The sequence below is a fragment of the Dipteris shenzhenensis genome, chromosome 13 (genome assembly GCF_047967505.1).
Source record: "Dipteris shenzhenensis isolate YYH24624 ecotype China chromosome 13, Dip_SZ_1.0, whole genome shotgun sequence".
NCBI classification, from domain to species: Eukaryota; Viridiplantae; Streptophyta; class Polypodiopsida; order Gleicheniales; family Dipteridaceae; genus Dipteris; species Dipteris shenzhenensis.
In genome coordinates, this window is record NC_141608.1 from 7935748 (window position 1) to 7957909 (window position 22162).

At 46.5% G+C, this 22162-nt stretch overlaps 1 protein-coding gene across 2 annotated transcripts in view; it reads right to left on the reverse strand.

Annotated features, from left to right (window-relative positions):
- LOC147894982 (Insulinase (Peptidase family M16) family protein) overlaps positions 1-22162 on the reverse strand; it is a 118677-nt gene that overhangs the window by 68912 nt on the left and 27603 nt on the right. For both annotated transcript variants that reach the window (XM_087384155.1, XM_087384154.1), the window contains exons 10-14: positions 21926-22088; positions 10990-11082; positions 10725-10810; positions 10489-10575; positions 2010-2113 (exon numbers count right to left, since the gene is read on the reverse strand). In XM_087384155.1, the coding sequence (XP_087240281.1) occupies positions 2010-2113; positions 10489-10575; positions 10725-10810; positions 10990-11082; positions 21926-22088 (533 nt within the window). The remainder of the gene's footprint in view (positions 1-2009; positions 2114-10488; positions 10576-10724; positions 10811-10989; positions 11083-21925; positions 22089-22162) is intronic.

Genomic DNA, 22162 nt, shown 5'->3' on the forward strand with positions numbered 1-22162 from the left:
GTGCTTTCCACATGGGGGAGGCTCCAGTGATGTTGACTACATCATGGGATCCCCTGCCTTCACAGCTCGCATCACTGACTTTACTGTAGCACCTCTCCCTCCAGGGGCTGATCATACCTATCTTTTCTTTAGCATTTCCACTCCCCGTCGCACAAAACTACCCACCCCACTGAGTTCTTACTCCACCTACCATGATATACGCTTTGGCGATCACTCACCTACTTGCTCTGGCCGTCTGTATATACTTCTCGCCTACATTGACTTCATACCCCTCTTAGAGGATCGTGCTGCCAAGGGACTACCCAAGGAGAGGCGCATATGCACTTTGTGTCTTCAGGTGTCCTATTTACTATGACCTCCGCGGGCGTTTCTATTGCCTCTTCAGAGACAGTGATGGGGTTCTGGCCCGATTCATCTCCTACCCAGACCAGCGATGTTTGGCAGGTTTCGTTCATGAGGCACTCAAACACCGCGAGAGGATACTTCGAGCACGGAGACAGGAGTAGACTTTTTCCTTGGTTGATCCCTCTCAGAGCTCTATCACAATGTTTTTCCAGCCAAATCACATGGACACCCATGGGACGAGGCCTCGACCTGACTGTGACCCGGAGCCTGTGACCCAACAGCTCAAACAGAGGGTTGACACACAAATCACACTTGGAGACATCCCCTCCATGTTTAGAGTCGGGTCTCGCCCGACGGGGGTCACAATAGCCCTTGTTAGATGCAGAACTTTGACCAGGAGACATGCAAGGGCTGCACCTTTGAGTGGCCGACAGCACTCTATCGCCGATTTCATTGCCACATCCACCCTGATGTCCGAGGACGCACATGTTGCCTTTATGGCTGGGCTGACCTTGTACATTTGATGTGCCGGCTACATAGACGTATCAATGCCAAGGGTGCATGACTTGACAAATCAGGTATTGGAAACCCAAGTGGTTGCTGATGGAGAGCCATCCCTCAGCACCTGTACACAAGAGGCCTTTTACTCTAAGGAATCAGGATTTAAAAATTTGCAAAACTGTTGCTTGCTACAAAAGGCAAGCATAATACCTTTTATTGCAACATACTTTACAAACAATCTCGAAACATGGCTGAAGATACGCAAGAGATGGAGGAGATCTACCATGGAATATGAGGACAACAGTTCACTGTAAAGAATTATTAAGAGCCCCTTGATTGCAATTGTCAATAGGCCCACAAGCAGAATGACGAGCATAAATAATATCCATTTCATCAAGCCTATAAAAAGGTCCTTTCCAGACACAGCAATCGAAATTTTATTGCTCTAAACCAAGCAAATGGTATCTTGTGAGCATCATTGAATAAGATGGTGGATGACAACGAGTCACACAATAAGTTAACAGCTACACCAACTACGAAAGCCCAATTAGTATGAGCAATGCAGTTCATGCTGCTTACATTTGAGTCGTGATGATACATTCACAAGACAAACTCCATACTCAGAAAATGAAAAAAAGGAGAAAATCCAAATATAAATGTCAGAGCCAATTCATAGCCACCTTAAATGGATCTGAGGGTAATGGCATAAGATAGGTGTATGCACTAAAGACTGTAGTCTCTACAAAGAAAAGCTATGAAAGGAATGCAAACACTATTTGTTCAGCCCTGAACAGGTTCTTGCCAGGACTAATGGAAACTAGGTTTCCTGATTGATATTGAAAGATAGAATTCTGAGCCTCACTCTAATGCAATGACGATGGCATTCACCTGTATCCTGAACATAACGTTCAACATTTGGAATACGAGTGATGCAAGGAACCAGCCTTATAAAAGGAAGCCAAGCACGTCGTAAGACTTCCAAATGGTAGACAAATTTAGTTGTCTGGGAATTTTTTTAAAAGACAAAAGAAAACTACGACTCTGGAAAAAATCGCATAACAATCACACATTTAAAATCTAAAAATAGAGCCCCTTTTTACTGAACCACAGCTTATGATTCATTTGCTTCAGTCTCTCTCTTCAGTAACAAAATCATCCATTACCTGACATTTTCTGGTGTAAGCAACTTTACAACGGCCATGATTGTGTCAGCATTGAAGGTAGTAGGCAAGTACGACCCCGCCAGCCAGTCTTCTGGGGGATATAGCTGCATCATAAACCAGAAGACCGAGTAAAAAAGCAAGAAACCAGACCTTACCCAAACAAGAAAGACACGGGCACATTGTGACAAGAGATACTCCTTACAACATGTCAGGAGGACGTAAAATTATGGCACTTTTGATTTGCGACTCCCGTAATTTGCGCGTGACTGCCTTGAGCCTTTGGGGCGCGAGGGTCCGGCCATGGGGCGGGACTTGGGGAATTAAAATTCCTAGTGGGCCCTTGGAAATAGTGAATGTGCGCCCAATTACCAGGACCAAAGTGTGCAACAGGGGGCCAAAAGAGTGGTGCAATTTAAAAAAATGCTTTTAGGGGCCAAAAGAGTGGTGCAATTAAAAAACACTGCTTTTTGGAGCCTAGGGCTTTAAAAGGGTGGAGGAGCCCTTCTTTTAGATTCAATTGGCCAAATCAGTTTCAAAGGAGCCAGATCATCAGTTTGGAGCTGCCAGAGCCTGCCAGGTGCTGCTAGAGTCAATTCGCTTTTTACCAGGAGGTTCCAGAGCCTGCCAGGGAAATTTGTTTTTACCCAACGGCCAGTTTCAGGTGATCCAGAGCCTGCCAAGGAAATTCATTTCTACTAGGGAAATTCGTTTTTACCTAGGGGAAAGTTTCAGGTGATCCAGGGCCTGCCAGGGAAATTCGTTTTTGCCCAGGGGCTAGTTCCAGGTGATCCACGGCTTGCCAGAGCAAATCGCAATTGATCCAGGAGCCTGTTGCAGGTAGCGATTTCTGCCATGGTGTCTGTTCCAGTTTGCGATTTGCTTTTGGGCTCTTCGACGCTATTCCAGGTGCCTGCGATTGGTTCTAGGGCTGTTTCAAGAGTTCATGACTTGACTAGGCAGCTCTAGGTGAAATGCGACTTGCTTTTCAGGCTTTCAGGCTCTGCAGGAGATTTCGACCTGATTTTCTGGAGCTTTGTAGGTGTTGTGACTGGTTTTGGTAACTTTCCAGGCATGGGTGTTCACTTCTAAGCTGCTCTTGGGACTGTGCCAGAGCAAAATCAGCTTATCTCCGCAAGATCTTGGTTTTCTAGCTAGGGTGACCTTTCTTCTGTGGATTCCAGGTAGAAGAAGGCTTGTCTTTGTCTACTTTTGCCGTTCCCAGGTTGGTTGCTGGCTAGTTATTGCGTTTGGGTTTCTTTCCTCGCAAAGAAGGGTTGATGTATGCTGTTGGGCAGTGGCAGGGAGGCTATATGTGAGGGAAAGGGGGGGAGTGGAACGATAGGAGACAGAGACACAAGGAGTGTGGGTGTGTAAAAAATGTGTTGAGCCACACCACAAACTCAAAGGTTTTATTAGGATTAGGTATTCACCCTATGACTGTCTTAAGACAGTCATAGGGGTCGTAACATTTTAAAGGGTGGCAATGTGCCTTTACCCCAACAACCTCCCACCTAAAGGCCAATGTGCCTAAAGGGGAGAAAAGAATAAAAATTACAGCAATATACAGTTACTATATACAAGACCATAAAATAAGAATGGTCTCATCCTAATCCCATGATGCGGCGACAATGTGCAAACCGCTCTGTTGGCAAGCTCTTAGTGAGCAAATCTGCAGGATTATCATCAGTATGCACCTTCACAAGCTCAAGCCGCTTGTCTTCCAGTACCTCCCTGATGAAATGGTATTTCACATCTATGTGCTTGGTCTTCTGATGAAAGACCAGATTCTTTGGCAACATGATAGCACTCTGACTATCACAATGCAAAACTGGCATATCTCCTGTAATGCCCAAATCTCCCACCAGCCGAGTAAGCCATATTGCTTCCTTGCAAGCCTCAGTGGCTGCAATATATTCAGCTTCAGTGGTTGACAGTGCAATGCATTTCTGCAACCGAGACACCCATGATATAGGACCTCCTGCAAATGTGAAAATATAACCGGTAGTAGACTTCCGGTTATCTGCATTTCCTGCATAGTCTGAATCTGTAAAACCATGCACCAATGCATCCTGCCTACCATAGCATATGCACAAGTCTTTGGTACCCTTGAGATACCTCAAGACACCTTTCACTGCTTCCCAGTGCCGCTTGCCTGGATTTGCCACTGATGACTCTCACCGCAAAAGCAATATCCGGACGAGTGGCAACCATGGCATACATCAAAGAACCAGCTGCAGATGCATACGGAACCTTGGCCATCTCAGCCTTATCATCATCTCATCTGGGGCTGTCCTTACGGCTGAGTTTTAAATGAGGAGGCAACGGGGTACTAATAGACTTCCCCCCTTCCATTTTAAACCTCTGCAGTACCTTGCCAATGTACTCTTCCTGTGACAGAAACAAAAGTCCCTTAGACCTGTCACGAGTAATCCGCATACCTAGTATGTGATTTGCATCACCCAAGTCTTTCATGTCAAAAGACTTATGTAGTTGCTTCTTCAAAGCAATAATCTCCTGCTGAGATTTGCTGGCAATCAGCATGTCATCCACATACAGAATGAGTAGCATCAAACTGCCATCCTTTGCCCGTTTGGTGTACAAGCAGTGATCGGTCTCACACCTATGATACCCTTGGGACTGCATGAAGGCATCAAACTTCTTGTACCATTCCCTTGGCGCCTGCTTGAGTCCATACAAGCTCCTCTTGAGCTTACACACAAGCTGCTCTTTCCCTTTAACAGCATATCCCTCTGGCTGACTCATGTAGATCTCATCATGGAGATCTCCGTGAAGAAAAGCAGTCTTCACATCCATCTGACATAAATCCATGTCCTCATAAGCAACAAGAGCTAACACTGCTCTCAAAGTAGTCATCTTGACTACAGGGGAAAAGATCTCATCAAAGTCAATGCCCTTCTCCTGCTTAAATCCCTTGGCAACCAATCTGGCCTTATACCTCGGTAAAGCATTTGAATCCACTTTGACTTTGTAAACCCACTTGCATGGCAAACCTTTCTGCCTGCAGGTAGCTGCACCAAGTCCCATGTATCATTTTGAAGTAGGGAGTCCATTTATGATTGCATGGCTTTCTCCCACTTCCTTTTCTCTGTTCTTCCCATAGCTTCCTTGAAGCTGGAAGGCTCACCACAATCTGTCAGCATGATAAAATCAGCCACATTATTGGCTCCTGGAACAAACCTGTCAGGAGGCCGTTGTACACGGGTGCTCCTCCTAACAAAATGCTCCGTATTAGGCTGCTGTCTAGCCTGTTCATCATGCATGACGGGTGGCTGTACCACCATATTTGGCTGTCCTACAGCGCCATTTGCTGGCATATCCAGTGGTGCATCATTGGCAAAATTGTCTGGCTGATTTTCAGCCTGTATACCCTCTTGAACAGGGTTATTTACAGCAGCCTGCTGCTGCATATTAATGGGCATTCTTTGCTGTCCGACATCATCATAAACAACCCTCCTGTATTCCACAGGTTGCACGGGTTCTTTGTGTACACTATCCTCTTTAAAGATGACGTCATTGCTGCGTATAATCTTCCGTTTGACAGGATCCCATAACCTGTACCCCATTTCACCTTCGTCACCGTAACCCATGAAGATGCATCTGAAAGACTTTGGTTCCAGTTTGGTGCGCAGTTCTTTGCGTACATGAGCAAAGCACTCGCAGCCAAACACACGTAAGTGCTTATATGAAGGTGGCTTGCCAGACCACACCTCCTCTGGCACTTTCAATTCCAAAGCCTTGTTCGGCGACCTGTTAATTAGGTGAACTGTTGTTTGCACGGCTTCTACCCAAAAGCCATGGGGCAATGCAGCATAAGACAACATACATCGAACTTTCTCCTGGATAGTCCGATTCATTCGCTCACTCACACCATTTTGAGATGCATTATGAGGGGCTGTGAGTTCCTGTTTAATGCCCTTAGCTTCGCATAACTGTACAAAAGCATGTGACACATACTCACCCCCATTATCGGATCTGAGGCATTTCAGCCTGCATCCTGTCCGATTCTCAACCTGAGCGACAAACTTCTTGAAAGCATCTAAGGCATCGCTCTTATGCTTCAAGAAATAGACCCACACTTTGCGTGTGGCATCATCAATAAAAGTAATGAAATACTTTGCACCCCCTAGTGATAGCTGTGGCATCTCACACAAATCAGTGTGCACTAGATCAAGCGGTGCTCTATTCTGGGGAGTTCTCCTCTTATGAGGAGTCATAGAATGCTTTCCAAAAATGCAATGATCACAAGTAGGCAAATCTGAAAATGAAAGAGACGGCAGATAACCCAAACGTGACAATTCTTGCATTCCTTTAACGGACATGTGTCCCAACCGGCTATGCCACAATGAAACCTTCGGCAGCTCGGTTATGGCAACAACATGATTACCTACACTGGAAACATAAAGAGGGTATAAGGTATCACTCTTATAACCCTCAGCCACTACAACCTGGCCATCAGTAATCACCCATTTGGAATCCCCAAATGTGGTGTGGTAACCACTGTCATCCAACAAGCCAGTGCTAATCAGATTTTTCTTGATTTGCGGCACATGGCGAACACCATCAAGCATAAATATGCGTCCGTCAGGGAATACTATCTGTATACTACCAATCCCTGCAATCTGACATGCATAGTTGTTCCCAAGGTGAACAACTCCATGAGTACCTGTGTAGGAAGTAAACCACTCCCTATGGGGCGTAACATGAAAAGAAGCACCTGAATCCAAGAGCCAGGTGTGCATGTCATGGCCATCAACAACCAATGTATGTGCAATTACAGCAGAAGAACATAATACATCATGTCTGTCACTGTCACTGTCCTCTGCTGCAACATTCACTGCATCCAAGTCATCTGCCTTGGCCTTGCCTTTGCCTTTGCTTCCACTGCCTGCATCCTTTGTCTCAGCCTTCTTGGCTTTCTGATCCCGTATAAACTTGAAGCACTTAGACTTCACGTGTCCCTTCTTGCCACAGTAAAAGCATTCAATATCCTTTTTGCCACGGGACTGACTGCGGGATTTGGACTTGCCAGCAGATCTCCCCTTCTGCTGAGTCCTACCTCTTTCCTGTACCTGCAAAGCATTGGAAGACTTGCTGCCCGCATTATTCTTCCTGCTCATCTCCTCCATGAGAAGAGAGCTCTCCACATCAGCATACATAAGAGTGACATTTGAATTTGACAGAGTGGTCTTGAAAGTGTCCCAACTCTCAGGGAGGGTACACAACAAGAAAGTAGCCTTGAACTCCTCATCAAGGTTCAATCCCTGTGCGATAAGCTGTGTAAAGATGGCATTGAACTCACTCAAGTGTGAGGTCATAGCTGTACCTTCCTTCATGCGAAGGTCGACAAGCTTCTTCAACCAATAAACCTTACTGGCTGAACTCTTTTGGGCATACAACTCTTCTAGCCTCTGCCATGGGCCATAAGAGGTCTTTTCTGCGTGAACATTGAACACAAGAGAATCTATGAGAGTAAGCATGATAGCCGCCCTTGCAGACAAATCAAGCTCCTCCCACTCATCATCTGCCATCCCAGATGGCTTGACACCCTTCAACCTTATGGGCTTAGAAATCTTCTTTAGCAGAAGTACATTCAAACACTGTTCTGCCCATAATGCATAATTGTGTGCCCCTTCCAATTTCTTTATGTTCAGTATTGAGGATTCACTTCCCCCTGATGCCATATCAGACAAGGAAAGTGCCTGACTCCCTGTAAGTCAAAAAAATGACTAAATAAAATTCTGATTTCTCAGAAAACCTGCTCTATCAAGAGCCAGGAGCACTCACAATAGTGCTGTTTTTTACTGTCAAAAAATCTGCAGCAAAACAGAAAATTTTCCCTCCAGTCACTGTACCTTCTGACACACTGTACCGTGCTCAAATAGGCATAAACCAGTAACTACAGAATTGCTGCAGCTGTTCCACAAGTGTTTTATCAGTGCATCATCTTCTCACGAAGCACAAAACACTGCTGTCCTGATCACTTCTCCCACCTCAGATGAGGTATTGCACTGATTTTATATGCATAAACCACTTGTCATACACTGTTTTGTCCACTGAAAACAAGCTCCAAACACCTCAGCCTGTCACAAACCTGCAACAAAGTATGGGACCAATCCCAACCAATCACCCTTCTGCCAAGGGGATAAAAGGCATCTGAAGTTCTCAAACAGTAACTCAAGTGTTCACAAGCAAGATCTGGGCAAAAGCCCCTTGATTTGACACCTATACCAAGTGAAAAACACCCTCAACAATGAGGTAGCATACAAAAATCAGCACTCTCCTGGCACTTTCACCTGACAATGTAATGCATAAACTGCCTGTGTGCACAGTAGCAACACAGATCCCAATGTACAAACACCGAAAAGAAAGTCTTTTGAGCACTGTCAACGATGGACAGTTAGGGACCGAGTAAACTCGATGCGCCCTGGCCAAGCGTGGCTCAACTGAGATTTTCAAAGTGACGTACACAGAATGTGACCTGCAAGAAATGTCATTGAGTACACTGCGGAAACAAGACCAATGTGGGCACCCTGGCTCCACACTGCCTCAAGGCATACACTGCATACACTTCCAGGCAAAAGCCCTTTGTAATAGTCACCCAAAAACTGAGATTTGCACTCAGCAAAAGCATAAAAGCCCTCTGCAAAATCAAGGCATATGATCTCCCATCAAAAAACTGTGCAAACAACCACACACTGTGGCCCCGGTCACCTCCTAGCAAGAGGGACAATGAGAGTACTTGTTGTACCCAAAAAAAAGTTTTCCTCGGGAAATGTATTTTTTGCCGAAAATACAGTGCTAATTATATTACTTCGAGAACAAGATACAAAAGGTCAGCTTGTAGCTGACGGGCTGCGTTCACAAATCGGACACAGCCCTAAAAGGTAACACAATAAATCACTCTCTCACGTCGGGATAAGGCGAGTGTGAATGAACAGCCATCGGGGTGGTGAGTAGCACCACCGAAGGCCCTGCGAGGTCTGCTCGAAGAAGAGGCCCTGAGTGTTCCAAGCCCGAAGGAAGCGTCTCCGCTTCTCTTGACCGGACCGGGAATCTCCCTGAATCTGGTCCCACTGGCCTCTGAGGGTATGAATAATCTTGCACCAAATATCAGTCATGACCTGGGCAGTCGATAAGGAGGTGCCACCGAGGATCTGCGCGCAACGCGAGGTCCAAATGTGCCACCCTGCTATGCTGCTGATAATCTCCCAGACTGGCTGCCTCTCCTGAACTCCTGTATCCGCCTCTGCTAGGTGCTGCGGGATACCCTCGAGCAGCCCCCATGTACCCTGCGTGATAAGGAAAGTGGGGTCCTGCTGGCATGCCTCGAATAAGTGATGTAGACCAGATGCGGTGCTGCACCAACAGAACGCGCCCCACGTGATCAAGCCTAGCTCTGGTGCTGCGCGAGTGAGAATCCCGAAAGTCCACCTCCACACTTCCTGGGCGCGAGTGCAGCTCCACAGGCAGTGCTTTGGTGACTCCTCAACCACATGGCAGATCTGACAGCGTCCATCCTGGCCTATCTGTCTCAACCAGCTCCCCACCAGAAGACCTTTGTGGGCGAGAAGCCACAGGAAGTAGGAGATCTTCCGCGGCCGCCAGCTCTCCCACAAGGCCTTCCAGAAGGCCTGCAAAAAGAATCTAGAAATACCCTGTGCATACCAGCTGGGCCGCTGGGTGGGGGGGCGACTCTGCATCCTCCCAAGAACTCGCCTGCCCAAAGTCGTGCTATAGGCGAAGAAGGAGGTCGGCCCCTGTCCTGTCACAACCTCTGGCCAGCTCCACTCTCCTGGGTCCCACTCAAGCTCTGACAAGGCCCGCCCCTCCCAGAGCCAGAGTCGCCAAAGCTGCAGCTGATCTTGCTCAATGCTAGGGTCGGTACGCCAGACCTTCCCCAAAAGGCCTACGATCCGAACCCTCTGCCATGGGAGTAGGGGGTCGATGAGTGCATCCAGCGGTCAAAAATGCAATTGGGTTCCTAGGTTCTCAAATAAAGCAATCCAAAGTGTGTCTCACACACTTTTAAGTCATTGTCCAAGTATGTGGCGTGAAATTCCAGCCACAGCATCTCCCACATTCTTTTAAGGAACCAACAAGCTTTCGACCATCCTCTTTTGTACAAGCATCACGATCAACAGAAGAATTTTTGTACGTTAGTTGACTAAAAGAACCTTGACAAATATTCCCACAATACGGACTTGAGCATAATCCATAAATCAGCAATGAAGATGCCACGCAATATGGTCACTTGTCTATGAATTTGATCTTGCTCTTAGGTCAAATATAATATCCATTGGGTGCTACATATCTTAGAACTGGCAAAAGATCCTATTAAACAAATGTTTCTATCCAGCGAGGAATCTCTACCCTCAGCGATGTTATTAGAGGACCATACGAAACCCATACACAGCATACTACTTGTTCTTATCTTTGTTACATGAGCATGAGCTCACACCTGCATGTTGTTGGCCAAGTTGGTCACATAGTCGAATGGGGCACTTTTATCCTTGAAGTGGAAGTTTGACTCACGAATACACTTAACCTGAGGAAAAGAGTGTAGACATTTGACATATACATCAGTGTATTTCTGATCATCAATATTACTTTAAGCAAGACATATCATAGAGCCTCCAAATCGCATGCATATGTCAACACCATTCTATAAACAGACATCCAAATAAATGTCTACACCTCTTGAAAGATCCACTCCTTCACACCCTTGTCTTGCAAGATCCTTATGTATTGAAACACCAGTTCAATGACATATTCTACTTGACCTGCAAGGCATTGTTGCATAAGCAACCATTCTTATGATAATTACCCCAAATGTTTTTCTTAGGAACAAAAATGATGAAAGAAATAGTCTCACCATAATGCACATAAAACTAAATATGTAAGGAAACAAAAGTTCATGGCACTTTAGTCATTGGAAATCCAAAAAGCAATGTAGACTTACTTTGACCAAGGTCTGTGAGCTCAATCCCTACCATAAAAAAAGCATACTCCAAACTTTGATCTATCTCTCCTGCACTCAAGCTTGTAGCCAAGCCTGCATATTGATAGCATTCTTGTTGTTGAAAACTTCTACATGGTGTCTAAATAGCAATAGCTTTAATATACAATGTGTAAGCAGCAAACTGCAAAGATTATTATAGATTCCACTAAATTAACTACCAAATGAACATTATCTACTTGCTCAAAGCTTAGCCTACACAAATACAGCAATAAATATTGGACCAGCCTAAAATGTCAACCACTGAAGATTTTCCTTACACTTTAAATATGAAAGTGGATGCACCATAAGTGAATTAAAAAGGATACAGAACAAGGGGATTTGAATGTGAAAAAAAATATCAATATGTACAAGGAAAAAACAATACAAATAATAAATGCTCAGAAGGGTTCATGAGACCAAAAACAAATTAGATTATCAAACGGGAGGGACTAGATGCTTCTCGCATACACATGCAAACAAATAAAACCTATAAGATGGATCCACCTAGTCTAGGCTACATCACAATGCAATGAGGAGACAAACAACAAGGACACCGTGAAAAGTGAAAATTCAGGAGGACAAATGGAAGGATGCAATATCCACATGCAGGGCAGTAAAGACAACCTAGCTCATTGAGACATAGCTCTCTTCAACCCCCTCTTTATGGCAATGACCTAAAATGCAAGGAGATTGTCTCTTCAAATACAACAAGAAAGGTGTGAATATATATTTCAATCAGAACAAAAGCAAATGAAACAACAATGAGGATTAAATATATTTTCATAACTTGAAAAGGCAGGAGCCAGGAGTGGACAGGGAGCCTATTTATAGGCTGCAGGGGCCAGAGCATTGCAACAGACTGATCGGTCCAGTCTGTGGGCTGGTTGGCCATGGTCAGTCAGTTCCAGGGTCCTAGTGCCCTATTACAGTGTTCAGGCTTTCTGGTGGCTCGATTTGGCTGTCAAGAGTGCAGCAGAGAGGCCCAGATCTACAGCAATGAGTCCTCACAAGTGGCTGTCTACACAGCAGCGAGGGAGGACAGAATCACGGGAACTTGTGTATCACCATTGGCTGCCAACACAGCAGTAAGGAGGTCAAGGATCACAGGAGCAAACACTGCCTTACAATGGGCTGTCCAAGGGAGCAGCAAGGTGGTGTGTTTGCAGGGTAGCATTACAAGGCCCACAAGTGCTAGGAGAGCAATCCAGGCTGAGTGTTTTGAAGGTGCCGCAAAGAGGTAGGGGAACAGGTTTTGGGAGCTACAAGGGTCCACATCTATCGGCACCCTGCTGATACAGGGTGGTACACTGTCAGCACCCTTTATCAGCACCCCACTGATAGAGGGTGGTACATTGTGCCCATCTTTTGTATATGACTTGGTCCATCCTTGGACAAGAATATATTATTGTTTCTACTTTCTCTCTCAGATCCACAAACCACACTCGCTTAGAATTGCCATTGGGCAGTTCTATGTTTCATCACACCGACTCCGTATCCAGAGTGGACGAGTAGAGGGGATCCCCGGAGAGGGTCGTTCTGCCGAGGTGAGATCAAGTGAGAGGAGCACTTTGCCTTCCCTTGCCCAGTCTACTACGAGATCCGTGGACAATACATACCACTGTCTCTTCAAAGACAGCTTGAGCCCCCTTTCCAGACTTCTCTCATACCTAGACCAAAGGTACCTCGCCGCTTTCGTTCATGACGCAGTCTGACATAGAGTGTGATCACAGAGTCTTCCAGCCAGAGTATAATGCCCCCCTAATCACAGATAGCAGGAGAGGCAGAGACCCTGAGAGCAAGACGCGGCACATTCTGTTGGAGATATTCCAACCTCTAGTGGCCACGCGCAGTTTGCATGGGAGTCTTGCATGCAGTTGGCAGATTCCCACTTCTCATGCACACGACTTATTCTCTCCTATCGATTCAGGATAAGCATAGGTGTGTTGGAAAAACCATCTTCAGGCTGTCAGACAATTCCACTGAAATCAATGGCGTGATCTTTGGCTGCAGCTTTGGCGGTGATGACCTCTATTTCTGTGTCATGGATCGGAGTCTCTTGGGAGTCAGGTCGTAGCTGTAGGTGTGTTCTTTGATCATGTGTAGAAGTGAAGATCAGTTGTAAACGAAGGATCCTCCTACAAGCCCCGTAGGGATGCATAGGATCCATCTATGAGCTCTACTATTCTCTTCTCACATGAAATAATAAAGTTATGTTGGTTTCTTGTATTTCCTGAAGTCGGATTCCTTCTTAGTTCTTGCGTATGTGTGTGTGTGTAGAGGTAGATTTCAATATTTAACAATGGTATCAAAGCGGTATCAATCTCGAGGGCTTTTGCATGCATGAAAGTTTTGCTTGCACATGAGGGAATTCAACTTGACACTTGACTCGTTATCTTTGCATATCGCAATGGAAGGAGCAAAGGAGGAGTCGGCCAAGCTCGAGAAATTCTCAGGAAACAATTTTCCAGCATGGCAGCTCAGAGTACGATTGTTTTCCAGCATGGCAGCTCAGAGTACGATTATTTTTCACGGAGAAAGGACTCTGGTCGATTGTTGCTGGCACTGAAAAGAAACCCACCAAGAAGGCAAAGCAAGAGTCTCCAGACGCATCGACACAATGGGAAGCACGCAACGAACGGGCACTTGGAGTCTTAGGAAGAGCACTTGGCAATAAGTACAACTATCATCTGGACTTGATGAAGACTGCAGCCACAAACTGAACTGTGCTAGAAGCATTGTTTGTGTTAGAAATCTAGCATGGTATCATACTAAACTACAACATGAGGAAGACTGCAAGAGCAATGAAGCAAACACTGAAAGATGTGAGATATTTCCATAGATGTGACCCCTGAATATATAGGGCCAAGTACAAGACCATGAGCAAGAGTGCTTATGGGATAAATGTGGAGGTGCCACATGGCACACACTCAAGACTCAAGACTAAGACTAGACAAAAATGTAGATTAGAGAAATAGTACACCTAGTGTGCACTTATTTCCAACACCCTCCTTAAGTGGACACTAGGAGGAAGACAAAAGACAAGACTAGAAGACTGACATAAAGACCGATAGACTGAGAGACAAGATAGAAGACATGACAGACAAGATCCTGAGACACCCCTCCTCAAGTGATATCCTCATATGGGTCCACAAGGGTAGGTACAAAAAGTGGATCATAGACAGACAAAGAGAGAGACAATCAGCCAGTGGAGTGGTCCCATAGAGAGAGAGACTGTCAGATAGACATGAGAGAGTCTGACAAATAGAAGATAAATGGGGACATAGACAAAAAATGCCAAGAGAATGTGGGTAGCTAATCCACAAAAGAGAAGATTAGAGAAATAGTACACCTAGTGTGCACTTATTTCCAAAGCAAGAGTTCTACGAGCTCAAGATGGACGAGACAGGTAAACACCTGAGTAAATTTTGATCTCTTATGAAGCAATTGGGAGACCTAAACGCCCAAATAGATAATGATGATGCAAGAGCGGTTGGAAGACCAAGGCATACGGAGGAGTACTGCTTCAAGAAACATGACAACGATGCCTCCAAGGAGAAAGTGAAAGAGGAGACTAATCATATGGTAGAAGGGTTTGTTGGGTTGTGTGCAAGTTCAGTCGATGATCATGACTGGGCATTCTAGGTTACGTGTGAAGCTTTCTTATAAAACTACTCTCCTGAATCTATGGTATCGACCATCTTACAAGATAGAGATCTCATCATGCTGTTGCTTTACTGTTGAGAGTTTGTTTCACGAGCCATTTTTTGTTCTCCTTCTGACGAAGGGGGGCTCTTTTGGTTCTGTTTTTGTTTGATGAAGGAGCATGATTGTTCAATGCGACTGCAAAATTTTCTCTCCTGATTTGTTTTCGATTGCAACTGTTCGGTTAGAAGGGGTGTTGGAGATATTCCAACCTCTAGTGGCCACATGCAGTTTGCATGGGAGTCTTGCATGCAGTTTGGCATATCCCTACTTCTCATGAACACGACTTATTCTTTCCTATCTATTCAAGATAAGCATAGGTGTGTTGGAAAAACCATCTTCAGGCAGGCAGACGATTCCACCGAAATCAATGTGGCATGATCTTTGGCTGCAACTTTGCCAATGATGACCTGTATTTCTATCTGATGGCTCCATGCCGGGAGTCTCGACTCTCTTGAGAGTCAGGTCGTAGCTGTAGGTGTGTTCTTTGATCATATGTAGAAGTGAAGATCAGTTGTAAACGAAGGATCCTCCTACAATCCCCATACGGATGCAGAGGATCCATCTATGAGCTCTACTATTCTCTTATTTCACATGAAATATAAAGTTATGTTGATTTCTTGTATTTCCTAAAGTTGGATTCCTTCTTAGCTCTTGTGTGGTGTGTGCAGAGGTAGATTTCAGTTTAATACATTCGATACAGGACAAACACACAGATCACCCTAGCTGACATCCCATCTATGTTCAGACCCAAGATACAGCCGACAGCTTGTCAGGTGCAGAGCCGCTGCCAGAAGGTCACAATAGACTACACTTCCAGACAATAGACAGCGATCTATCATGGGCTTTTTGCCTGCACAATCTAGCTCGTCACTAGGCGCACTTTGACGTTTCATGCCGTATGTCTATTACATATATTGGATTAGGCTGTATCTACTATGATGATGATGATGTTAGTGAGGACTATGACTATGTTGACATTGATGATGATGACATTGACTATGTAGTATGTCCTACACAGTTTTCTAGCATGGTTAGGATGCTCGCTTAGTAGCTCCACCCTTTTTGCTCATTGTATCAGGTATCCTATCAGTCTCATAGACCCATCAGTCTTTAGTAGAATTTTATAAACTTTCTTTCTTTCTTTCTTTCTCTCTACAGCCTTCTTCATTTAATGTGCACCTCTATCTCTCCCGCTGCTCCGCCCAAGCTCTCCCACTGCTCTGCCCTACCCTCGCGGCTCTCGCTCCCCCTGCTCTTGCTCCTCCCGTTGGCGGCTGCTCCGCCCTCCGCTCCCAGCTGCTCCACCCTCTGCCTCTTGGCGCTGCCCCCCACCTGCAACTCCTTGCCTACACCTTCGACTCCAGCCTCCAGCTCCACTGCCCCTCCTTGGCACTGCCCCCCGCCGGTTCTCTTCTCCACCTTGCAGCACCCTCCTTCCAGGCTGCAATCCCTCCGCCTCCCCTCCCGTTCCAACTCTGCCTCCCCTCCAGTTGCTCCAGCTCCCCCCCACTCTTGCTCCTCCTCCGTACCTACCCCCCATACCTCCCTCCCCCTCTTGCAGCTATCTTATCCCCCCCCCCCCTTTCTTTTCTCTATTTTCCTCTACATCAGACCACCCCTCCGCAATGTGTGTGCCTCCCACCATGGGGAAGGACCTTATACTCCCGCTCCCACTCCATCTCCTACACTAGGACCTGTGCAAAGGAAATCGAAGTCAGTCCAAGAAAATGGGCAAAGGCGATAAAGAGACGGATAAATCCAAGAAAGACCACAACAACAACAAAAAAACAGCAAACACAACTGAAACTCGACCGGAGTGACAGCAAGGCAAAGGTGGGATCCACCCTAGCCTCAGCTTCAGCCTCAATCTCTGCTTCTACTTCAATCCCCGCTTCAGCTTCAATTTCAGTTTCAGTTTCAGCTCCCGCTACATCCTCATCTTTGTACCCACGACAGACAGTGACATACCCATGACATCGGCCTCCTCCCTTTCCTCTAGGATAGGGAGGTTGTCACAGTCCTCATATGTCCCCTCCTCCCTTGTTACAGCTCTCGCACCGATTATGACACCCACTTCGGAGGTGTCATACACTGCTCTGCATTACGCCTCGACCTTTCTCTCCCCTCTCCCTCTCAGTCAGCCTACGCTCCCACATCCCATTCGGATTGCCTCATCCATGCCACTATCATCTCCATACCTCACCCAACTCACCCAATCACCGGCCAGCTTCCGGCCTCATCCCCATACTTTTATGTCACAGCCATTCCATTTCAGCTAGAACACGAACGGGCTGACACACCAGAGGCCTGGGAGACTTGCTCATGGAGGTACACAGTATCCATGAGCGCGAGATGGAGCTCATATGCTTCGCACAAGAGCAGGTCCGCTTCAACCACAAGTAGAGCCGCGTCATACAAGAACAGGCTCGCGCCATTCGGGAGCAAGCTGATCTCATTCAGGGACTCGGATAGGATATCTCGCAGCTCCGACAGGAGGTCACAGCCAGACGCACAGTCCCAAGGAGCACCCTGGTTGTTGAGGCACAAATTGTGAGCATGCAATCTGTAATTGAGGAGACTTCCATATGCTTGACGTGGCCAAACAGGAACCCACAAGGGTAACCGTTTTGGCTACCCTCATGGAACAGCAACAGAGAGCTAGTAAGGCTCTCAACATCAGAGTCCGTGGGATCCCGCACGCTGAGGCTACACTGATGACAGATGCGACGGCTTTCGTGGCCACTACTCTGGGTGTGGCTGAGCACAAGATCGAGAGGGTATGACGGGTGGGGAGAGACCCCAACCGAGAGCAGCCCTTGATCATACGGTTCCATGACGCTCAAGCACGACTTTCGGCTTTACGATGCAGGTCAGTCCTATGAGATCAGCCAGCGATCTCCATGGAAGAGGACCTCACCCCCCTACAGGTTGAGGAGAGACGCTCCCTGTTGCAGCAACGGGATCAGGCCCGGAAGGAGGAGAAGTGGGCACTAGTACGAGATGGACGACTTCTCACAGGCCCGTCGGGCACCAGCCCCTTGCCCTACATAGGAAAGCGGGCTCGATCTATGAGACTCAGATATCCGAGACCCTATCCTGCACCATTTGGAACTATAATGGTACCTTATGGTCAGAATTAGGGAACTTCTTAGAATCCTATACAGGTCATGATGCTCAGGCACGACTTTCTGCTTTACGGAGCAGATCTGTCCTACAAGATCAGCTAGCGATGTCCATGGATGAGGACCTCACCCCCCTATAGATTGAGGAGAGACGCTCCTTGTTGCATCAACGGGAACAAGTCCGAAAGGAGGAGAAGTGGACAGTGGTACGAGATGGACGACTTCTCACAGACCCCCGTCGGACACCAGCCCCCTCCCCTACATAGGGAAGCGGGGTCTATGAGACTCAAATATCCGAGACCCTATCATGCACCATTTGGAACTGTAATGGTACCTTCTGGTCAGAACCAGGGAACTTCTCGGAATCCTATACAGGTCACGATATAGCCTTTTACACAGAGACACATCAGAGTCCAGAGCGCCCACTACCAATAGTCAGCAGATATACATGGGAGTCTACCTACAGAGATGAGACGAGGGATACAAGGGGAGTGCGACAGTCAAATGGAGTAGCAATCCTTTACAGATCCACCCTTTTGGGGACCGTTTCAGTAGAGCAAAGAGATGCACATTCTAGGTTTCTTTGGATCTAGATCTGACACTTGAATAGCCAGGATCTATTTGTTTCACTATGCTACTTCCCTCCTGAGACCTCCCACTTTGCTAGAGATACTCGAGATGAGGATGAGACATCTCCATTTGCAGCTCTTTCTTTCTTTCCATTGTTAACCTTTCTAGCCGCGGAGAAGTCCTCCTAGTTGGGGACTTCCACGCGAGGACAGGCGCCGTCAGTACCACTCCTCGACTTCAAGGATGATTCCATTCTACTGCCATACATTGACCTTGAGGATGCAGGTATGCTACTGGTTTCGGCTAACAGACGAGGTCCGCTCACATCTTATGGGCAGGCCCTACTAGACCTCGGCAGGATGCATGATCTCATTATTTATAATGTTCTTGATAAATGACCCGCCTCCTCAGGTGGTTTCACATGCTTTCCACATGGGGGAGGTTCTAGCGTTGTTGATTACATCATGGGATCCCCTACCTTCACATCTCGCATCACTGAGTTTATAGTAGCACCTCTCCCTCCGAGGGCTGATCATACCTACCTTTTCTTTAGCATTTCCACTCCCCGTCGCACAGCACCTTTCACCTCACTGAGTTCTTACTCCACCTATCATGATATACCCTTCGACCGCAACCACGCACCTACTTACTCTGGCCGTCTGTACATACTTCTCGCTTATATTGACTTCATACCCCTATTAGAGGGCCGTGCTGCCCTGGTCACCCGCTCACTACACGACGCTACCCTTCACGCTTTCCCTCACACCACCCGCTCCAACCTACCCACCACCTCTTGGGACCGTATCCTGTAATAGCTGGTACAATGATGAAGCTTTATGCCATCAGCTCTGATTCGAAACCAAAAATAGTCTTCCTAGCGAGCCAAAGACGCTACGCGAGTATCGTCGATTGGCACATAGAAAGAAACTAGATTTCGTTCACCAAAACGAGGAGGAACTACTGAACATTTTGTTGAGTTACAACTCTTTAAGGAATTTTGGCGGAGATTTCTAGAGAGACGGTCCCCCTCACCACTCACTAATACTCAGGTCTGGTAGTATTATGCACGCACACTTTATGACATCCCAAATCAACCAGTCCCTAACCTCTCACATATGCCACGCCCCACATCCTGCACCCTCTTCAAAAGGGAGGGGTAAAGGATGCCGTAATAAAACTTCATAATGGTCGAGGGAAGGACCATGAGGGACTATGCACTGAGTTCATTGCATATGGGATTAACCTCCTATCCCTGATCTTAGCAAAGCTCTTTGATGAAGCTGTTTGTTTGGGGTTTCCACGTACGTGAACCATTAACAGTATTTCACCCATCCACAAGGCAGGGGATCCCATGAGCCCAAAGAATTACAATACCATTATGATTGGACATGTCATGTCTAAGATTTATGCATCACTGCTTGATTCCAAGATCAACAGATTTGCGAAGTGTCGAGGACTTAGAGCAGCAGGACAGGCTGGATTCCGACGTGATCATGGAACCATGGATTACATTCTCACGCTCAGGTGCATCATCGAGGAGGCAAGGGCACGAAAGCAGAGGGTTTACTGTTGCTTTGTGGATTTCCGCAAGATATTTGACACGGTTCCGAGAGCCCGCCTCATATAGCGCCTACACGATTTGGGTTATGACCAGGAGATCATTTGGGCTGTCATGGCACTTTACGAGAGAGTCTCAAGCAGAGTCCGGGCAGGATCTGGATGTACAGACGAGATAATGAGCACTATTGGGATCAAACAAGGGTGTCCATTATCACCTACCCTGTTTGGCCTCTACATTGACGAGCTTGAGACAGTGATGTAGACACAAGGGGGGTTGGTTGCTCTCTTGCTGGCACGCTGATCCGGATATTGCTTTATGCAGATGGAGTGGCTCTTTTGTCTTCCTCAGCAGAAGGGATCCAGAGACACCTTGATGCACTACAGCCCTTTTGTGAGTCTCATGATTTGAAGGTCAACCTGGGTAAAACCAAGGTTATGATCTTCATTACATCTCAAGCCGTCATGCGCCAAGAGCAGTTCACATTTGATGGGTCACCTATTGAGATAGTTTCATCATACACGTATCTTGGGGTTGTCTTCTCCAGACCCATCTTCACTATGAGACCCGCGATGCAAGCACGCTTGCGCAGAGGATACACTTCATTGGCCAGACTAGAGAGGCAGTGCTTACACTCACTTTTTCAGGATCCATGCACTAAGAGGCTGCTTTTTGACTCCTTGGTCCGCCCAACGGGGATGTATAGCAGCCCTTGTTGGGGACCAGACTTGTGGGATACAGAGTGGGCTCGTGTGGAGTGGCTACAGGTTCTCATGTTATCATGGATGATTCGCGGTAAGCCATCCGTTCCTCACCACATCATTCAAGCTGAGTTTGGGTCATCCCCATTACAGCTAGATGCTGCATTTCAGGTCATCACGTATTCGTATGGAGTCAGGGAGTAGGGGGATTACACTTCTAGGCGCAGCAGGCTACCATGGCTAGCATTGTCCTCTTCTATGGCACTTTCAACAGGAGGGGACCAAAGATGCTGGTATGCACGCAAAGAGAGATGGTTTGAGCGACTGGGGCTCCACATGGATAGACTCCCTCCCTTCCAAACTCCAGGGTATCCCACTGTGGAAGGCTGATAGAGCATCCCAGGAATGCACGCAGAAGTGCTTAACTAGTGAATCAATACTTCTTTACTAGTGTGTACTTCACAACCATGTGCGTGTGTGCAAGCCAGTAAATAGACAGTGCTCCAAGCAATACTTCCGTCCAAAACCAGACACAATAAAACAAAGAGATGCAGAGTCCCACCAAACCGTGGTCCTCTGATCTTACCAAAAGCTCTTCTACTATCTGCTTGGTACTCCTGAGCCCACATGCTCCTCTCTGACCTTATGTAGACTCTCCGTCCGTGATCCCCACACCTTACTGCCTTGAAGGACAGCCTAGGGTACAACCTCTTAGCCTCCAACAGCTCATGCCACTGTCTTAGGATGATAATACATTTTTATGTCATTTTGCCAAGCTTATTCCTTTGAAAAGCAGCCCTTTTCCAGAAGAATAAGCACACACAGCAACAATATCTTGGACTAGTACATGTACATTTTTTGAGACCTTTGAAACAAGGACTTTAGGTGGAGCTATTTATTACATCTACATCGCATTCATATATGAGACTCCAAAATATTTTGGGTGTCTATGATGGCACACAAGCAGGAAATGTGGGATTAAGCATAGCTGAGAGAACAACATGACTGATGTGCAATGCAAAAGGGCAATGTGAAATGTCAAGAGACAAGAATTTGCCACAAATGTGCTGGGCCTGAGGCTATGAATATCATTCCAGCTATACTACTGTAATCAGTAATTGAATTAGCATTGCAACCAATGCACAAAGAGTTGGATAGAATTCAGCTCAACTCACTCCCTGAAGCATAGACAATGTGATGACAAGAAAATGCAAAATTAAAACTTCATCATGTTTATTTACCTAAACTTTTGAGAAGAGCAAACAAAGAGCCATCAGCTTCATGTCCAAGAAGATGACTGACGTACTGCGATGGACTCTCCTTGTAGCAATGGACCTCTGGTGGAATGAGCCAAGATAAGAAGAGGGAATGCTCTTCCTTGACAGGAACAGCTTTCATTAGGATCTGCAAGAATAGGAGAGTTTTTGTGAGTCTATAAACAGGGGATAGCTCATGTCATCACATTCTCTTCGCAGCCA